Source organism: Oryctolagus cuniculus, chromosome 8, assembly GCF_964237555.1.
Source record: "Oryctolagus cuniculus chromosome 8, mOryCun1.1, whole genome shotgun sequence".
Taxonomy (NCBI): domain Eukaryota; kingdom Metazoa; phylum Chordata; class Mammalia; order Lagomorpha; family Leporidae; genus Oryctolagus; species Oryctolagus cuniculus.
Genome location: NC_091439.1, coordinates 35,817,248 through 35,839,171, shown reverse-complemented (window position 1 = coordinate 35,839,171; position 21,924 = coordinate 35,817,248). Strand labels below are relative to the sequence as shown.

The 21,924-nt window shown below is 37.9% G+C and overlaps 1 protein-coding gene across 2 annotated transcripts in view; it reads right to left on the bottom strand.

Annotated features, from left to right (window-relative positions):
- The window catches only part of SCLT1 (sodium channel and clathrin linker 1), a 278,922-nt gene that overhangs the window by 40,664 nt on the left and 216,334 nt on the right, over positions 1-21,924 (bottom strand). For both annotated transcript variants that reach the window (XM_017347573.3, XM_008267951.4), the window contains exons 17-18: positions 18,437-18,629; positions 12,199-12,395 (exon numbers count right to left, since the gene is read on the bottom strand). In XM_017347573.3, coding sequence (XP_017203062.2) covers positions 12,199-12,395; positions 18,437-18,629 — 390 coding nt within the window. The remainder of the gene's footprint in view (positions 1-12,198; positions 12,396-18,436; positions 18,630-21,924) is intronic.

Sequence of the window (21,924 nt, the reverse complement as noted above, 5' to 3'; positions counted from 1 at the left end):
ACCAATGCCATCTCACTAGTCCCAGTGATCAATTTCTGTTCACAATTGATCACACTGATAGGACTAAGAACCAAAGGGATCACATAAACAAGAATAGTGTCTGCAAATACTAGCTGATAGAATAAAAAAGAGAGAGAACGATCCAACATGGGAAGTGAGATACACAGCAGACCCATAGAATGGCAGATGTCCTAACAGCACTCTGGCCTCAGAATCAGCCCTTAAGGCATGCAGATCCGGCTGAAAAGCCCATGAGAGTATTACAGCCATGGAAAGCCAAGACACTCTGGGGAAAAAAAAAAACCTAAATGAAAGATCTCCGCGAGTGAGATCCCAGTGGAAAGAACGGGTCATCAAAGAAAGAGGTACCTTTCTCTGAAGGGAGGAGAGAACTTCCACTTTGACCACGGCCTTATCTAAATATGATCAGAGTCAGTGAACTCAGGGGGCTTCCATAGCCTTGGCAGCTCATGACAAGAGCCTAGGGTGATTACTGAGGCCATAAACAAGAGTGTCAATTTGTTAAGTCAACAACAGGAGTCACTGTGCACTTACTCCTCATGTAGGATCTCTGTCCTTAGTGTGCTGTACATTGAGATTTAATGCTATAATTAGTACTCAAACAGTATTTTTCACTTTATGTTTCTGTGTGGGAGCAAACTGTTGAAATCTTTACTTAATGTATGCTAAACTGATCTTCTGTATATAAAGAGAAACGAAAATGAATCTTGATGTGAATGGAAGGGGAGAGGGAGTGGGAAAGGGGAGGGTTGCGGGTGGGAGGGATGTTATGGGGGGGAAGCCATTGTAATCCATAAGCTGTACTTTGGAAATTTATATTCATTAAATAAAAGTTTTTTTTTTTAAAAGATACTGTACTTAATAGCTATAGATGATTTTATTTGTTGATTTTAAAACTAATTTTAAAAACACAAGCACAGGCTTAAAGAATATACAGTAGTCCCTCCTTATCCAAGAGAATACATTCCAGGACCTGCTGCTTCTCCCCAGGCCCCCGCAGCACTGTGGAAGTCTGAAACTACAGACAGTACTGACCTCTATGTAACCAGGTTGAGCATCTCTACCTAGAAATGACAAACATAGAGTACTCCAAAATATGAAACTTTTTGAGTGCTCACATAATGCTGAAATAATTTCAATTTTTGGGTTGGAATGTTCAGCTGGAAAATATATACAAATATTCCAAAGTCTAAAAACCAGGAAACATTTCTGGTTCTGAGCATTTGATAAGGGAAACTTGACTTGTACTATGTTTTTTTTCTAATATACATACATACTTATGATAGTTTCATTTATAAACTGGCACAGTAAGAGGTGGACAATAATTAATAAGAAATAGGATACCTAGAACAGTATACCGTAATGAAAATTATTTAAAACTTCTGAATTGTTTATTTCTGGAGTTTTCTATGTGATGTTTTCAGACCTTGGTTGATCATGGGAAATTGAAACCACACAAAGAAAAATCTTGGATAAGGGTGACTACTATATTTGTAATACATAATGAAAAAATTAGTATCAGAATATAAAATAATGCCTACAAATTAGTAAGATGAAAAGGAACAACCCAATAGGAAAATGGGAACAAGAGATGAATAAGTATTCACAGAAGAGGAAACACAGTGGACAATAAACATCAGATGATCGCTAAGCCTCAAAGATATTGGGAGATTTAATGGGAGACAGTAAGATACCATTTTGTTCCCTTCAGATTGGCAAGTATTTCTAAGACTGACAAGTGTTGGCTAAGATGTAGAAAAATTAAGTGGAAAAAAAATATGGATAATCTTACAACTCAAAGAGGCCTATTCAGTAAATGACAAATCAGGAAAGGTATGTAAAAATTCCTTACATAATAAGATGCATGTATAATTGAAGTAAGTTACATTTCTAAAAATCAAATTGTATTCCTGAAGTCACATGTTGTAAAGGGCCTTAACAATCTCTCTAGCTTAGATTGAAAGCAGAAGCAGAGTTGGACTTGAACTATTTTGGCAGACTCAAGGCAATTAAATCCAACATTCTAAGTGTTTTCTTTGGGCAAGGCACTTTGCTTAACACTTCAGGGAGTACAAACTAACTTAAAACATATTCGCTATCAATAATCTACCGGGAGTGGTGATGTGGTTAGCTGGTGTGCAAAAGTTACATATACAATATAGCAAAGACCAAGACATGCAAAAAATATTTTATGGCTTTAGAGCAGGGAACAGATCACAATAGTCATATTTTTCTAGGCAAAAGGAATGGAATATATGTTCTTGTGTGTCTGTGTATATGTGTGTGTGTGTGTTGGGTGTGTGGTGGGATTATAATATTAACAGCCTCCTGTCAGTTCAAGTCAGGTTTTTCTCCCCAAAGTGTGGTCTGCTACCTCTGGGAAAGATTATTTTCAGAGATTTTTGGATACTGGAACTGCAGAGAATGAATTAGATCTGCATAAACTTTTTAAAGTCCAGAGCTGCTTCATTTAGGAAATGAGTAGTGTGATTGTTAACTGTAACTGTCAATTTATCTCAGACAGTAGTGCCCAGATACTTTGTTAAATATTATTTTGGATGTTCCTGTGAGGGTATTTTTAATTGGTGGACTTTTGAGTAAAGCAGATTGCCATCTATAATGTGGATGAGTCTCCCCCAAACATCTGAAAGCCTTAACAGAATGAAAACTTTCTGGGGCTGGCACCATGGCTCACTTGGTTAATCCTCTGCATGCGGCACCGGCATCCCATATAGGCACCAGGTTCTAGTCCCGGTTGCTCCTCTTCCAGTCCAGCTCTCTGCTGTGGCCCGGGAGTGCAGTGGAGGATGGCCCAAGTGCTTGGCCCCCTGCACCCGCATAGGAGACCAGGAAGAAGCACCTGGCTCCTGGCATCAGATTGGCACAGCGCCGGCCGTAGCAGCCATTTGGGGAGTGAACCAACGGAAGAAAGACCTTTCTCTCTGTCTCTCTCTCTCACTGTCTGTAACTCTACCAGTCTAATAATAATAATAAAAAAAAGATAAAAAAAAGAAAACTGACTTTCCTTCAGACCGGAAAGTCTATCAGCCAACTTCCTTCAGATATCAACTGCAAAATCAGCTCTTACTGGTCTTCATCCTGTGTTTGGACTCCAACTACACACACACATGCAAATGGACTGGGAGAGAAACTGCATTTCAGAAAGATTTTGTGATGATTAAATAAACATGTGAGACTGGTTGAATGGATTAAAAAACAAAACCCATCTATTTGCTGCTTACAAGAAATACATCTTTCCAACAAAGATGCATGCAGACTGAAAGTGAAAGGCTAGAAAAAGATATTCCATGCCAACACAAACCAAAAAAGAGCTGGCGTAGACATCTTAATATCAGACAAAAATAAACTTTAACACAAAAACTGTTCAGAGTGACAAAGAGGGGCACTATATAATAATTAAGGGATCAATTCAACAGGAAGATGTAACTTTTTTTTTTTTTTTTTTAACAGGCAGTGTTAGTGAGAGAGAGAGAGAGAGACAGAGAGAAAGGTCTTCCTTCTGTTGATTCACCCCCAATGGCCGCCATGGCTGGCGCACCACACTGATCTGAAGCCAGGAGCCGGGTGCTTCTCCTGGTTTCCCATGAGGGTGCAGGGCCCAAGCACTTGGGCCATCCTCCACTGCATTCCTGGGCCACAGCAGAGAGCTGGACTGGAAGAGGAGCAACCAGGACAGAATCCAGTGCCCCAACCAGGACTAGAACCTGGGGTACCGGCGCTGCAGGAGGAGGATTAGCCTAGTGAGCTGCGGCACCGGCCAGATGTAACTATTATAAACGTATATGCACCTAATTACAGGGCACCGGTTTATTTAAAAGATATGTTAAGTAACTTAAAAGGAGACTTAGACTCCAATACAATAGTATTGGGGGACTTCAATACTCCACTTTCAGCAATAGACAGATCAACCGAACAGAAGATCCATAACGAAATAGCAGATTTAATCGACACTATAGACCAAATGGATCTAACAGGTGTCTACAGAACTTTTCATCCTACACTTGAAGAATACACATTCTTCTCAGCAGTGCATGGAACTTACTCTAGGATTGACCACATACCAGGCTTTAAAGCAAGTCTCAGCAAATTCAAAAGAATTGAAATCATACCGTGCATCTACTCAGACCACAATAGAATGAAGCTGGAAATTAGCAACTCAGGAATCCCTAAAGTATATGTGAACACATGGAGACTAAACAACATGCTCCTGAATGAACAATGGGTCATAGAAGAAATCAAAAGAGAAATCAAAAACTTTCTGGAAGCAAATGAAGAACAACATATCAAAACTTATGGGATAAAGCAAAAGCAGTGTTAAGAGGAAAGTTTTATAGCAATAGGTGCCTACATCAAGAAATTGGAAAAGTACCAAATAAATGAGCTATCAGTGCATCTCAAGGATCTAGAAAAGCTGCAGCAAACCAGACCCAAATAATTAAAATCAGAGAAGAAATCAATAGGATTGAATCAAAAAAAAATTACAAAAAATCAGCCAAGTAAGGAGCTGGTTTTTTGAAAAAATCAACAAAATTGACACCCCATTGGCCTAACTAACTAAAAAAAGAAGAGAAAAGACCCAAATCAATAAAATCAGAGATGAAAAAGGAAATTTTAAAACAGACACCACAGAAATAAAAAGAATCATCAGAAATTACTACAAGGACTTGTATGCCAGCAAACAGGGAAATCTATCAGAAATGGATGGATTCTTGGACACATGCAATCTACCTAAATTGAACCAGGAAGACATAGAAAACCTAAACAGACCCATAACTGAGACAGAAATTGAAACAGTAATAAAGGCCCTCCCAACAAAGAAAGGCCCAGGACCAGATGGATTCACTGCTGAATTCTACCAGACATTTAAAGAAGAACTAACTCCAATTCTTCTCAAACTATTCAGAACAATCGGAAAAGAGGGAGTCCTCCCAAATTCTTTCTATGAAGCCAGCATCACCTTAATTCCTAAGCTGGGAAAAGATGCAGCATTGAAAGAGAATTACAGACCAATATCCTTGATGAACATAGATGCAAAAATCCTCAATAAAATTCTGGCCAATAGAATGCAACAACACATCAGAAAGATCATCCACCCAGACCAAGTGGGATTTATCCCTGGTATGCAGGGATGGTTCAATGTGCGCAAAACAATCAATGTGATACACCACATTAACAGACTGCAGAAGAAAAACCATATGATTATCTCAATAGACACAGTGAAAGCATTTGATAAAATACAACACCCTTTCATGATGAAAACTCTAAGCAAATTGGGTATGGAAGGAACATTCCTCAATACATTCAAAGCAATCTATGAAAAACCCATGACCAGCATCCTATTGAATGGGGAAAAGTTGGAAGCATTTCCACTGAGATCTGGTACCAGACAGGGATGCCCACTCTCACCATTGCTATTTAAGATAGTTCTGGAAGTTTTAGCTAGAGCCATTAGGCAAGAAAAAGAAATTAAAGGTATAGAAATTGGGAAGGAGGAACTCAAACTATCCCTCTTTGAAGATGATATGATTCTTTATTTAGGGGATCGAAAGAACTCTACTAAGAGACTATTGGAACTCATGGAAGAGTTTGGCAAAGTAGCGGGATATAAAATCAATGCACAAAAAATCAACAACCTTTTTATACACAGGTAATGCCACGGCTGAGAAAGAACTTCTAAGATCAATCCCATTAATGATAGCCACAAAAACAATCAAATACCTTGGAGTAAACTTAACCAAGGATGTCAAAGATCTCAATGATGAGAACTACAAAACCTTAAAGAAAGAAATAGAAGAGGATACCAAAAAATGGAAAAATCTTCTATGCTCATGGATTGAAAGAATCAATATCATCAAAATGTCCATTCTCCCAAAAGCAATTTATACATTCAATGCAATCCCAATCAAGATACCAAACACATTCTTCTCAGATCTGGAAAAAATGATGCTGAAACTCATATGGAGGCACAGGAGACCTCGAATAACTAAAGCAATCTGTACAACAAAAACAAAGCCGGAGGCATCACAATACCAGATTTCAAGACATACTACAGGGCAGTTATAGTCAAAACAGCATGGTACTGGTACAGAAACAGATGGAACAGAATAGAAACACCAGAAATCAATCCAAACATTTACAGCCAACTTATATTTGATCAAGGATCTAAAACAAATTCCTGGAACAAGGACAGTCTATTCAACAAATGGTACTGGGAAAACTGGATTTCCACATGCACAAGCATGAAGCAAGACCTCTACACGTACCTTACACAAAAATCCACTCAACATGCATTAAAGATCTAAATCTATGACCCGACACCTTCAAATTATTAGAGAACATTGGAAAAACCCTGCAAGATATAGGCACAGAAAAAGATTTCTTGGAAAAGACCCCAAGGCACAGGCAGTCAAAGCCAGAATTAACAATTGGGATTACATCAAATTGCAAAGTTTCTGTACTACAAAAGAAATAGTCAGGAAAGTGAAGAGGCAACTGACAGAATAAGAGAAAATACTTGCAAATTATACAACTGATAAAAGATTAATAACCAGAATCTACAAAGAGTTCAAGAAACTCCACAACAACAAAACAAACAGCCAAGATAAGAAATAGGCCAAGGACTTAAACAGATATTTTTCAAAAGAGGAAATCGAAATGGCCAACAGACACATGCAAAAAAAACAAAAACAAAAACAAAAAAAACTCAGGATCCCTAGCCATCAGGGAAATGCAAATCAAAATCACAATGAGGTTTCACCTCAACCAGGTTAGAATGGCTCACATACAGAAATCAACTAACAACAGATGCTGGCGAGGATGTGGGGAAAAAGGCACACTAATCCACTGTTGGTGGGAATACAAACTGGTAAAGTCACTATGGAAGCCAGCTTGGAGGTTCCTCAGAAACCTGAATATAGCTCTACATGACTCAGCCATCCCACAACTTGGAATTTACCCAAAGGAAATTAAATTGGCAAATAAAAAAGCTGTCTGGGGCCGGCGCCGCGGCTCACTAGGCTAATCCTCTGCCTTGTGGCCCCGGCACACCGGGTTCTAGTCCCGGTCGGGGCGCCGGATTCTGTCCTGGTTACCCCTCTTCCAGGCCAGCTCTCTGCCCGGGAGTGCAGTGGAGGATGGCTCAAGTGCTTGGGCCCTGCACCCCATGGGAGACCAGGATAAGTACCTGGCTCCTGCCATCGGATCAGCATGGTGTGCCGGCCGCAGCGTGCCGGCCACGGCAGCCATTGGAGGGTGAACCAACGGCAGAAGGAAGACCTTTCTCTCTGTCTCTCTCTCTCACTGTCCACTCTGCCTGTCACAAAAAAAAAAAAAAAAAAAACCAAAAACAAAAAAACAAAAACTGTCTGCACCTTAATGTTTATTGCAGCTCAATTCACAATAGCTAATTTTAAAAAATTCTTTTTGTCCTACTTAATACCATTGGTTGGACTCTTTAATTAACACACAATTATTCTTAGGTGTTTAAATTTAACTGAAAAGTGATCCCTGTTAAATATAAGAGTGGAAATAACAGAGGGAGGAGATGTGCAGTTTGGTATATGCTCACTTGTCCTTACCCCTAGTGGTAGAGCTAGAAACGTGCCAGGGGATTCCAAATCAATCCCATCAAGGTGGCTTGTACCAATGCCATCTCACTAGTCAAAGTGATCAGTTTCAGTTCATAATTGATCATAATGATAGGATTAAGTGTCAAAAGGATCACATAAACAAGAATAGTGTCTGCTAATAATAAATAATAGAATTAAAAAGGAGAGAATGATCCAGTATGGGAAGTGGGATACATAGCAGACTCATAGAATGGTAAAGCCCTAAACAGCACTCTGGCCTCAGAATCAGCCCATAAGGCATTCAGATCTGGCTAAAAAGCCCATGAGAGTATTTCAGGCATGGAAAGCCAAGACACTTTGGCAAAAGAAAAAAAAATGACCTAAATGAAAAATCTCTGTGAATGAGATCCCAGTGGAAAGAGTGGGTCATCAAAGAAGGAGGTAACTTTCTTTCAAGGGAGGAGAGAACTTCCACTTTGATTATGGCCTTGTCTAAACAAGGTCAGAGTGTATGAACTCAAGAGGCTTCCATAGCCTTGGCAGCTCATGACAAGAGCCTTGGGTGATTACTGACATCATAAATAAGAGAGTCAATTGTTAAATCAACGACAGGAGTCATTGTGCATTTTTACTCCCCATGTAGGATCTCTGTCCTTAATGTGTTGTACTATGTAAATTAATAGTGAAACTAGTACTGAAACAGTAGTTTATACTTTGTGTATTTGTGTGGGTTCAAACTGTTGGAATCTTTACTTAGTATATACTAAGTTGATCTTCTGTATATAAAGATAATTGAAAATGAAAAAAAATAAACATGTGAATTATTTTGCAAATAGCATATACTCAGCAAATTACATCTGTCATGAATATCATCTTTAGACTGATGTTCAGTGATATCTGCTTTATCTTATAAAGCTTTATACTTTCCTGTGGAAAACTGTGAATTGTCTATCAACTCAAATTAAGTTAGGACAAATACACTGTGGTGGTTTTGGACTGTATTAACTAAGCTAAGATGGAGCTATATTTTCTAGTATTTCCTTCTTAGTCAGTCCTGATGCTGAAAATGAAAGAAATTTGTGTAGTAGGCTCTTAGGCTCAGGTGCAGGGCACCATGTTAGTGTGGGGCATCACTCAGAACCTTAACAACTCCAATTTCTGCTGTGTCCTCTTTCAGCCTCTTGGGTCTCATGTAGACCCTTAGTGAAGGGCACTGGTGACTACTGCAGGTGATCCATGTTAGTGGTTGGAGGTGGAGAGGCAGATGAAGATTCCAATTTGTCTTCCTACCTTTTTCACTCATCTACAATTGAGCTTTCTTTCCAAACTGCTGGCTTGACTAACCCATAGAGACTTCAGGCTTAAAATCAGATGCAGAGACACTGCATTGATTTTTTAACTTGTTTCCATAATTGTATAAGGTCTAAATCTCTAATTCTGTGTTACTTAGGGTAGAAACTGTTTTTCTGACTAAAGTCCGTTACATCCAGATATTGGAATCATAAGTATTTCCAGAGGAATTTAACTGTATGAATGAGTTTTCTAACTGATTTGGATAATCTAGAAATGGTTCTTTGCTTTGATTAGATTTCAGGGCCACTGATGAAGAGTGCACTGGTAATCAGTGGTACATAAAGGAAAAACAGTTACCTAAATTATATAATCAAGTAGTCACACAGGAAAAGGTTCTGATCAAACAAGTAGTTGCTGACAGAACACATTAGTGAAAAAGGAGTATAATGAGACTTCCTAAGTATACTGGAAAACTTGAAGAATGAATAAAGAACTCAGGGGAGGGCATTTGGTGCAGTGGTAGTCACTGCTTACAACATCTGCCATATCTCCTTTGCCAGTAGAAGTGTTCCTTCCAACTTATTTAGGAAGGTATGTTTATTTTGCCAGAAAAATTAGTAATGGGAAGGACCTGCCTTGCAAGGGATAGGTGATTGTCCTCAGCAGTTACCCTATCATCACTCATTGCTTCTAAATCTATAGTCAGACTTATCTATTTTGCTGTAGAGAATGACATTATTTGTGGGGCCAGCATTATGATGCTGAGAGTTAAGTCATTACTGTGCCAGCAGCATCCCATATGGGCACAGGTTCAAATCCCAGCTGCTCTACTTCCAAACCAGTTCCCTGATAGTGTGCCTGGAAAAGCAGCAGAAGATGGCCCAAGTGCTTGGGCTCCTGCTACCCACACGGGAGACCAAGATGGAGTTTCATGCTTCCGGCTTTGGCCTGTCCCAGTTCCCACTATTGTGGCCATCTGGAGTAAGCCAATGGGTGGAAGGTCTCTGTGTCTGCCCCTCTCTTTATGTAACTCCATCTTTCAAATAATTAAAATCAACCATTAAAAAAGGACATTATTTGTGAGGAGGTAGAATATACCAAAATAATTACTTGATTTTGCCACTTTTACATAGACAGAGGTCTGGGCAGTGTATGTGAGAATAGATCCTAAGGATCCTCTTTCTGTGTAAAAGTGGCAAAATGTTGGGTTAGTCCAAATTTACCAATATGGACTCATGTTGAATACTTATCAATTTTCTGGATTTAGTGTGGTAGCTTGAGAGATGAATTGATATTAAATTTTACCAAATGCCTCTTCTCTACCTATTAAGAAGCCCTCATACTTTTTTTCTTTTAATATGCTAGTGTGGTAAATTACATTTGCCAATTTTCTAATGTTATACTAACTTTGTATTTCCAAGTTAGAGAAAAACTGGTAACTTTTGTTGCTGCTGTTGCTAGTTCTTTAAGACTATTAGTAGATGCCTTTTGTAATTCATCTATCTATGGTAGAGGGTTGATCCAAATTGGTGGTAGAAATTCTCCTTCATTCTAAATAAATTTCATCACAGCACATTCTACCAAAACTTATCTTATCATGGTTAACAAGGATCCTCATATGGTACCAAACTGAAATGTACATTCTCAGTACTCTTCTTATTTAATCAGTTCATAGCTGATTATAAAATAAAAATCAGCTCTTAAACAAAGTACTTCAGAGTATATTGTCTTCACTCAACCTGAATCTGAAATCAGGATTTGCCACTCTTCTAACTTTGTGACTCTGAATAAGTTCTTTACCCTCCCTTGGTCTCAGCTTCCCTATCTGCAAAACATTATATACTTTGTAGGGTTGTTGTGAAGACTAAGTACATGTAGCTTACTTGGAACAATGTACACATTAAGTATTCAATAAATGTAATAAATTCTTGTTTATTCCCTTTATGAACATTTTTTTCGATTTATGACTTGATTCCTACTTCTCTGGATATTCTTTCTCAGTCTTTTTAGGTAGAATCTTCATCTCCCTAAACTTTAAATTTCAGATTGAAGTCTTCAGCCTCATTTCTCTGCATATATTTTTTCACCTTATTCTCAACCCATGACTTTAAAAATCATATGTATGTTAATGCTTCCCAAATTTGTAGCTCCTGTTGCAAGTGTTTCCCTGAACATCAAACTTAAATACAAAACTGACTAGTTAATATCCTGACTTAAATGTCTTTTGGGCAGTTCATACTGAACATGGACCGAAGCAAACTTTTTGATTATCTTCAGCCCTTCAATCACCCAGTCCAAGCCAGCACCATTTTACACTTGATTACTATAGTACTAGTCTCATTCTCCCTTCTTCCACTCTTTTTCCTCTACGGTTTCTTCTTCTTCTTCCTCTTCTTTTTCTTTCTTTTTTTTTTTAATAACAGTATTAGGTTCAGTACAGTCTTTTCTTTGTGCAGCAAACAAAGTTACAGAGCATTGCTCAAAGCTCTCCAAGCTCACTCCCCTCTTGAAATTCTTAAGTTTCCTATTTTATTCTTTTTTTTTTTTTTTTTTTTTTTTTTTTTTTTTTTTTGACAGGCAGAGTGGATAGTGAGAGAGAGAGAGACAGAGAGAAAGGTCTTCCTTTTGCCATTGGTTCACCCTCCAGTGGCCGCCATGGCTGGCGCGCTGCAGCCAGCACACTGCGCTGATCCGAAGCCAGGAGCCAGGTGCTTCTCCTGGTCTCCCATGGGGTGCAGGGCCCAAGCACTTGGGCCATCCTCCACTGCACTCCCTGGCCACAGCAGAGAGCTGGCCTGGAAGAGGGGCAACCAGGAAAGAATCCGGCGCCCCGACAGGGACTAGAACCCAGTGTGCCGGCGCCGCTAGGTAGAGGATTAGCCTATTGAGCTGTGGCGCTGGCCCCCATTTTATTCTACACAGAATCTCAAGTTCTTTATGAGGAAAGATTGGAACACCTTTTCTGAAAGGACCACAGAACAAATATTCTAGGGTTTGCAGGCTAAACTGATTTTCTCACATCTATAGAACATTATTTATGATATACCTGTATGTAAATAGCATTAAAATTCAAAGACGCCATGTCTAACAAAAATCACTGTTTTGTGAAATTTATAAAAATGTACATTATTTGTTTTGATTTATATTCCTTAATATTTTTACAGTAGTTCAATAAATATTTGTTGCATAAAAATATGAGCTGCATAATTACTTACAAAAACATTACAGTAAGAATAGTAAACTCTAAGCTAAATTTCTCCCGTAAAACACATCACACAATTAACAGTGAACTTACTTTAGATTATTGATTCTAATTTCTGCACTTTCAGTAAGTGTCTTTGTTTCCTCTTTCCATCTATTGGCTGCTTTCTGTTGGGCTGCTAAGAGGTTCCTTAGTTCAGCAGTGGAATTTCGATTACTGTCTTCCATCTCTCTCAACTGAACTTCAAATCCATGTTCCTTTAGTGAAAATTCATATTCCATTGTACTTATCTAAGGAATAAAATGAACAGTTTCTTATTTCCCCCATTAGTTTAAGAGTTATCCTAATCAATGATACATACAAATGGAATAATTTGGTGTCATCTGAGGCACAGAAATATTTAGCTGAGAAATCTCATGTAAGAAATTAAGTTTATAATTTATCTGTTTTGAAAATGAAGATTTATCCTTATTAGCACATAAATTTAGTGAAACTAGAATTATGATGGACTATAATTTTTTGTAACACTTTCCTCAATATCTTAAAATGCCAGTAGGATAAAAATATTATACCTAACATGAAATTGCTCTCTTTATTCTTATTTCTGTTGGCAGAATCCATATAAAGTGCTCATGCTTTTAGAAATTGAGATATTTTTACTCAAAGTCCTTTCAGACTGTGTTTCAAAGGGCTTTGTAGAGTCAAAGTAAATTATATATGGGAATTCCTTTATCACTTCAGCTGTGATTGTAATAAATGATGTATATTTTTTTTCAGGAAAAATAGTGTAATTATTTTTAGGATATCATATGTAAATGTCTTCATTATATTTCTAGGAATTTATAATAGTAAAAACACTTTAATGCAGAATCAACATTTAAGTAAATGCCTTAAGACAGTCAATGCATATAACTGCCTTCTTGTATGCATTTAGAATGATACTACCTAGGTATGAGTCTTGGGGCAATTGAGAAAATAATTATTGGAATAATTTTCTGTGATCTGTGGTTCAGATGAGAAACTTTGGTGTGAAAAGGCTGTAAGGTGATCTGCCTTCTTTGGTTACTCTCAGACCATTTTTTATCCTGCTATATCAAAGAAATACTATAAAGAATACTTATTTTGTGATTTTTAAAGTAATATGCTTTAAAAATGGTTACAGCTGGCATGGCTTCTGGTAATTCATTAAATATGGCTAATTTCAAACTCAAAAAGCAATGAATAAGAAACTCCATCAATTCTAAATACATCAATGAAACTCAACAACAAAATCGGGGGCCCATTGGGAAGAAGCTACAGACATTCTATCTTTGCCACTCCTTCTAAATGCAACATGCTTTCCTAAACCTCTTTTTTGTTGTTGTTGTTGTTGTTGTTTTTAAAAAATTATCTATTTGAAAAGCAGAGTTACAGAGAGAGAGGGAAACAGAAACAGAATCATCCATTTGCTAGTTTACTACTTTCCAAATGGCTATAATGGCTAGGGTTGGGCCAGGCCAAAGCCAAGAGTCAGTAGCTTCACCCAGATCTCCCACATGGGTGGCAGAGGTCTAAGCACTTGGGAAATCTTCAGCTGCTTTCCCAGACACATTAGCAGGGAGCTGGATTGGAAGTGGAACAGCTGGGACATGAATCAGCCCATATGGGATGCCAGCATTGCAGGCAGCAGCTTAACCTGCTGTGTCACAGCACCAGCCCCTAAACTCTTTTTTTAGAAAACATTTATTTAATAAATATAAATTTTGAAAATATAATTTTGGATTATAGTGGTTTTTTCCCCCCATAACCACCCTCCCACCAGCAACCTATCCCATCTCCTACTCCTTCTCCCATCCCATTCTTCATTAAGATGCATTTTTAATTATATTTATATACAGAAGATCTACTTAGTAAATACTAAGTAAAGATTTCAACAGATTGCACCCCCACAGACATACAAAGTATAAAGTACTTTTTGAATACTAGTTTTACCAATAATTCGCATAGTACAACACATTAAGGACAGAGATCCTACATAGGGAATAAGTGCACAGTGACTTCTGTTGTTGATTTAACAATTGACTCTCTTATTTATGACTTCAGTAATCACTCGAGGCTCTTGTCATAAGCTGCCAAGGCTATGGAAGCCTCTTGAGTTCACACACTCTGACTTTATTTAGACAAGGCTATAATCAAAGTGGAAGTTCTCTCCTCCCTTCAAAGAAAGTTACCTCCTTCTTTAATGGCCCGTTCTTTCCACTGGGATCTCACTCATAGAGATCTTTCATTTAAGTCATTTTTCACCACAGTGTCTTGGCTTTTCATGCCTGAGAAACTCTCATGGGCTTTTTAGCCAGATCTGAATGCCTTATGGGCTGATTCTGAGGCTAGAGTGCCTGTCTACAGGCCCTAAACTCTTAAATTTGCTTTATTAAATAGTATACAGTGAAAATTAAAGACTTATTGACACTGGAGAAACAACCTTGGACTTACTAATTTTGTGTTTATATTACTGCTGTGCAAATCTCTTGAGGTCTTGTTTTTTTTTTAAAAATTAAAATTTATTTTCAGCTTATTTGAAAGGTAGTGAAATAGAGTAAGAGTGAGAATGAGAGTGAGAGAGATATCTTCTATTCACTGGCTCACTCTCCAAATGCCTGCAAGGGTTGGGCTAGCCAGAAGCCAAAACCCCAGAATTCCATGCAGGTTTCCCAAGTGTGTGGCAGAGACCCAAGTAGTTGAGCCATTATTGTTGCCTGTAGGGTGCCTATTAGCAGGAAGCTAAATTGGAAGTGGTGAAACTGGAATTCAAACCAGCACTCTGATATGGGATATGGTTGTCCCAAGCAGTGACTTATTTGCTGAGCCCAGCCCTACATTTCTTGAGGTCCTTTGATCCTGCTACCATCTTAGTAATCTTTTAATTATTACATTCTGCAAATTTAAATTTGAATCCAACCTTCTTACTTCTTTGCCTCAATCTTCATTTCTGGTTCTAACATCTTAGATGGAAAACAAAAGTCTTGCCTCTGTTTCTCTCTCACATACATGTTAAAAAACAAAAAACAAACAAACAAACAAACCTGTTCTGTGCATTCACACAGTTTTAGAATTTGGCCTGCCTAGTTAACTCCCTAAAGCCAGTTGGAAAATCTATTCATAATTTGGTAAGCCTTACTCTAAGGTTTTTTAGGGTAATCTGGTCCCTTCTTACTTCAACAAGTATGTGTTCCCTTTCTTTGTTTCCTTCTAATTTTTGGGTCTTTTTCATGTGTTTCTTTTTTCTTTCTTTCTTTTTTCTTTTTTGCCTAGAATATTCTTTCCTCTCTTCCTTATCTGAATTATTTTATCAATTTTTAGAACTCAGTTCAATTATTCTTCATACCGGGAAATTCTCTCACCATCTATATAGGTAAAGTCAAATTCTTTTATTATAAGCTCTTAACAGTGCCCTATACTTTTCCTAAAGAGCATGTATTAGTAATTATATGCTTACTGTTTGTCCACATACATGCAAATTATAAGCTTTTAAGGGTAGACGTTATATGTTTTGTTTACCATTCCATCTTTAGCACTTGGAACACAGTAAAAGACTGTCAAAATACATTCATAAATTGAATGAGTGATGACTGTTCTTTGTTGTCAAAATTCAGTCTTTAAACCCCAGAGCCTTTAGCTAATGAAATTCTACGGCTCAACTGGACAAATTTGGTTAGGGGTCAACTGGCTCTTCTAGTACAAAATTCCCATTAATAATGAAAAGCAGAAGATTGGTTAGGAAAGAGACTTAGGAGTGTGGTCTCCTTCCCTTCTTCCTTTGTGCCTTTCCTCTGCAGAGTAAAGCACAAGTAGGTAGTATTATTGGTGAAAACTACTCTATTTCTTAACTATAGAAACTTATAAGGGGGCATTTGGACCACAAAGAAATGGAAAGCCTGGGTAGAAAGAAACAAGGAATTAGGAAAAAAGACGGTAGGACTGCAGGAAATGCTTTGGGATCAAAAGAAAACATCATACAATAAATTGTTAAGTTTGCAATCAACTGACTTCCCAACATCTTACTGTCTTTATTTTGGTCCATTTAGTTTATCTACTAAAGATCAAACTCTTCTTATAAGTGAATGGCCTTGCAGCTGGTATTGTGGCATAGAGGTACAGCCACCACCTGCTATGTTGGCATCCCATATAGGCACTGATTGAGTCTCAACTGCTCCAGTTCTGATCCAGCTCCCTGCTAATGCACCTGGGAAGGCAGTGGAAGATGGCCAGTGTTCTCGGGCCCCTGCATCCATGTGGGAGTCTGGAAGAAGCTCCTGGCTCCAGGCTTCAGACTGGCCAAGCACTGGCCGTTGGGGAATGAACCAGTGGATGGAAGATCTCTTTTTCTGTCTCTGCCTCTCTCCTTCTCTCTCTCTCTCTCTCTCTCTGTAAAATCTGCCTTTCAAATAAATAAGTAATCCTTTAAAAAAATAAATGAATGGTCTTAATTTTTTGTCATATTCATTTAAACTATATTCCCTAGTATTTCTTGTTTAAACATTTAAAATGGTTTTAAAAATTTAAAATCTATCAATATTTTCATTTGTAACTTGTCCTATTTTTTTGTTTTGCTTAGAGAGTTCTTCCCCATCTTTTTGTTAAAATTCATCTACATTCCTCCTGGTATTTTATAGTATCATTTACAGTTTTAAATTGTTAACCTACATTAAACTTATGAAATTAAAGATATGAGATGAAGATACAACTTTTCACCAAAGTATATCAACTATTTTTAATCATAGAAAGATTCTAGTAAGGGAACTTTGAAGCATATACTAACAGAATATTATAATAAATTTCTGAATACCCACCACTCGGATTACATAATCATCAAACTCATAGCTATTTTTGTTTCATCTATACGCACATACTTTCCTTTGTCAAGATTTACCTTATGTTTACAATGTAGTGTGTAAGTCATAAGGGTACAAAACTCAACTGTTACATATAAACAGATATACTAAAGTTACCTCTGATGGCACTGCTCATGTATCCTTCTAATCAGTACCCACCCACCAGAAGCTAACCAGTCTTTGCCAAATGTCCTACATGAAGGACCTTGGTGGATGAGACCCCAGTGGAAAGAAGTGGTCATCAAAGAAGGAGGTACTTTTCTCTGAAGGGAGGAGAGAACTTCCACTTTGCTATGGCCTTGTCTAAATACCGAAGAAGTTTATGGATTCAAAAGGCTTCCATAGCCTAGACAGCTCATGTCAGGAGCCTCACGTGGTCACTGACTTCATACATAAGAGTGTTAATTGTTAAATTAACAACAGGAGTCACTGCGCACTAACTCCTCATGCAGGACCTCTGTCCTCAATGAGTTATGAGAGTTAACTGTAAAACTAGTTCTCACAGTTTTTATGTGTGTATGCAAATTGTTAAAATCTTAGTACAGAGTTGGTTTTCTGTGTACAAAGTTAACTGAAAATGAATCTTAATGGAGAATGGGACTGGCAAGGGGAGAGGGAGGAGGAAGAGGGGTAGGAGTATGGGTGGGAGGGCAGGTATGGTGGGAAGAATAACTATATTCCTAAAGTTGTACCTATGAAATTTGTATCCTTTAAAGAATAAATAAAAAAAAAAAACTTAAAAAAGTATAGACACCACAAAGAAAAAAAAAAAAAACTAAAACACTACCACTCCATGTCCTCATTTTGAAATTGGAGGATGCAGATCATTATCATAAACAGTTGGTGTACTTTTTACAAAAATGATGGAACAATGGACGGTAGTAAGCAAGATATCGGTGGGGATACCTGGGTTTCCTAAAATTTCCTTAAACTGGCTAGCATGTTCCTACCACCAAAGCAGGTAAACATTAAAGAAGGAATAAAGGGCAGGGGGAGGAAAAATAAAAGAAAGGAAATAATTTTGAGAGACTTTGGCCCTTGGTGCTTTCTTAGCATGTAATTTTCAGCCTAGCTATGTAGTAGTTCTCAGGGCACACTATGACTAGTTTTAGAGAAGTTCAATTTTTGAGACTGTTGAAGAAGAAGGAGAGAGGAGGGCTGTTGTAAAGTTATCTAATCTATATTTTTGCTGTGCTGCTTAAATTGCTTTGGCAGCAATATCAGTGTATTTCATGGTTGGAAAAGAATTTTTTGAGTGTTTGGATAGGGAAAGCAATCATTTTCAAGTATGCTTGCCAACTTCTATGAAACAGAAATGACTGGTTAACACTCTGAATTATGATTTAGTACTATCTGATGAGAAAGGGCAAAAGGCCTTAAAATGTATTACTGGGTCTCTCTAAATATTCTTAATACTTTTATTTTTACAAGTACACATTTAAGTCTAGTTTTGAAAATACCTTTAATTTGGCTTTTTTTTGAGCATCCAGAGCAATTCTTCTTAATTCTTCAGTCTCTTTCTGTAACTGTTCATTTTCTTGCTGAAGTTTCAGTCTTTGTTCACTAACAAATCCACAGTTTTCTCTCTCAGATTCCAACGTATTTTGAAGTTTCTGAATCATTTCTTGGGAACGTGATATCTTTTCTGAGGAACTGTTTAAAAACAAAATAAAAACTTAGTGATCTGTAGTAGAAGTCAAGAAGTCCTAATATACTTCATAGTATAGACTTCTATTTTCTTCATTCAGAGCCATTTCTTTTCATGTTAGGCTTAATCTATATGATGTAAAAATGTTATGTTCTATTAGGCACATTCACTCAACTTCAATTTAACTGTTATTCAAATGGAAGATCAACTCCAAGTTTTACTGGCATCAAGAATCAGTGTATATAAAGACTTTCCAAGGGAACAAACTGAAGCCAATAGTAAAAGAGATGAAGTAGGGAATAATCAAAAACCCTTTTCAAAAAACTTCAGGGGGCAAAACATAGCAGCTGATTACATTACTAAATTATAATGATGGAAGCTACTTTCAAGTTTTCCAGTTACATGTCTAAGAAATGATTTTTAAAAACTTTTAGTTCGTAAACAAACAGGTTATGTTTATTAATCTTTCTCAACAGTGGGTGAGACAGCCTCTAAACATGCATGCATTTATCAATACACTGTTAATTTTTATTTCCAGTTAAATTTCCATCTTTTCAATCTCATACAATTAACCACTCTGAACATTTCCTGCTCAATAGGTGTCTTAGGGAATATATAAATGCTACTAATATTGTGATGATTTCAGAAAACTATTAACTAAAATCATCTTACAAATAAAGAAATTTTTAAACAACTTTCAGATGGTGGTGATTTTAGTACCATGATTCAAGTCTTTATGGTCTTTTGTTGGTAGTCTGACTTGCCCATGCCTTCCAATGCTTCAGGCAGAAGTGATGAGTATTTTTCTCTGATCTTTGTCTCTGCCCCCCCATTCCTCCTTTTTTTAAAAAAATTATTTATTTATTTAGAAGTCAGACTTAGAGAGATGTCTTCCATTTGCTGGTTCACTCCCCAGATGGCTGCAATGGCTGGGGCTAGGCCAAGCTTAAGCCAGGAGCCAGGAATTTCTTCCATGTCTTCCTCATGATTGCAGGAGCCCAAGCACTTGGGCCATCCTCTGCTGTTTTTTCCAGGCCATTAGCAGGGAGCTGGATCAGAAGTGGAGCAGCTAGGCCTCAAACTGGCAACCATATGGGATACTGGTGTTGCAGGTGGCGGCTTTACCTGCTATGCCACAATGCTGGCCCCTATGTCCCTTTAGATCCCATATTCATCTCGGTTTTGATTCCTACCCTAAACCTTTCATTCCTATAATACTTGCAGCTCTCTTTCTCTTGTCTATATCTTAGATGATAAAGTTCCTAATGAAATTATGTATATAAGCAATGCTGATAAAACGATACTAGCATCAGAAAGATGCCAAAATAAAACACAACCACACTTCTATGTACTCCCTCAGAGAAGCTTAGAATATCATCAGCTGTAAAGAATTCTTAAAAAGAAAACTGATCTGGTGAGGGCAGATAAAGCCTCTTAGTTTAATCTTCAGTCCTTAGGGACTACAAGGGACAGAGAAACAAAGTATATGATGTCACACATATCCCTATTGGAAATCTACAGTACAAATAAATGTTTTTTCTTTTTTATAGAAAGATTTAATAAATATAAATTTCATAAGTACAACTTTTGGATTATAGTGGTTCTTCCCCCCAACCCACCCTCCCACCCCAAAACCATCCCAGTTCCTACTCCCACTCCCATCTCATTCTTCATTAAGATTCATTTTTAATTATCTTTTTATACAGAAGATCAACTCTATACTAAGTAAAGATTTCAACAGTTTGCACCCCTCCCCAAAGTATAAAGTACTGTTTGAAGACTAGTTTTACCATTAATTTGCATAGTACAACACATTAAAGACAGAGGTTTTACATGGAAAGCAAGTGCACAGTGACTCCTATTGTTGATTTAACAATTGACACTCTTATTAACGATATCAATGATCACCACAGGCTCTTGTCATGAACTGCCAAGGCTATGGAAGCCTCTTGAGTCCACAAACTCTGACATTATTTAGACAAGGCCATAATCAAAGTGGAAGTTCTCTCCTCCCTTCAGAGAAAGGTACCTCCTTCTTTGATGGTCCCTTCTTTCCAACGGGATCTCACTCACAAAGATCTTCCATGTAGGTCTTTTTTGCCACAATGTCTTGGCTTTTCATGCCTGAAGTGCTCTCATGGGCTTTTTAGCCAAATCCAAATGCCTTAAGGGCTGATTCTGAGGCCAGAATGCTGTTTAGGGCATTTGTCAAATAAATATTTTTTCAACAAATTATTTTCAATAAAAAATTATAGTAAAGGGGGACACGAAAGGCAACTTAGAAAATACAGCACTTGCAGCAATCCTCAAGGCAGAGTGGACAAAACTCACACTCAAGAGAAATCCTTTGAATGAAATGACTATAAAAAGCATTTATTATAAAGCATATGATAACAGATACTGAAGAAAAACTCTGTGTAGGAGAGAAAGTGGGAAAGCCTTCCCTAATACCTGACATCTTACTAATCATGTGAGAAGTAATGCTGGTGACAAGCATGGCTTATCAAATCATTCCCATTTCCTTAAGAAAAAGAACTCATATTGGAAAGAAGCCCTGTACATGTAAAGAAAATGAGCTAGAGAGGCTGAAACACAGAGAGAGACTAAGTAATATCTTCCAACAACCACCTACCACAGAGATATCAATTTGAACAGCTACTCATGTACCAAGTCTTCGTAAGAGCTATAGAAGCCAGGTGAGAAGATCACAGCACCTTGTTTTAGTATAGTAATAAGAAAGGTTGTATGGAAGAAAGCAGACAGCAAAGACTTATATCTGTGTGACTCATCCCCTAGCTCGAAGGAATGCTGCATAGTGACAGATGACTCCTGCTTGGGGGAGGGAGAAGGAAATGAATCCCAGTGCTGGGCCCACTGCGAAAAAAAAAATCAGAGTCAGCCTGAAGCTCCTTGTCCCTGCCCCAAGACCCTTACCTACAGACCAAGTACTTGCAGGGGGCCTCTGCCACCCTGCCCCTCAACTGTTGGTAAAAAGTGAAGCAAGGGGTAGGTATTGTGGCCCAGTGGGTTAAACCATGGTTGGGGATGCTAGCATTCCATCTTGGAGAGCCAGTTTGAGTTCCAGATACTCTGCTTCCTTTCCAGCTTCTTGCTAATGCACTTGGGAAAGCAGCAGAAGATGACCCAAGTTCTTATGCCCCTGCCACCCACATGGGAGACCCGGATGAATTGCTGGGCTCCTGCCATCAGCTTAGATCGGCCATTGGGGACATCTAGGGAGTAAACCTGTGGATGGAAGACCTCTCCCTCTGTCTTCCTCTCTCTCTCTGACACTCTGCC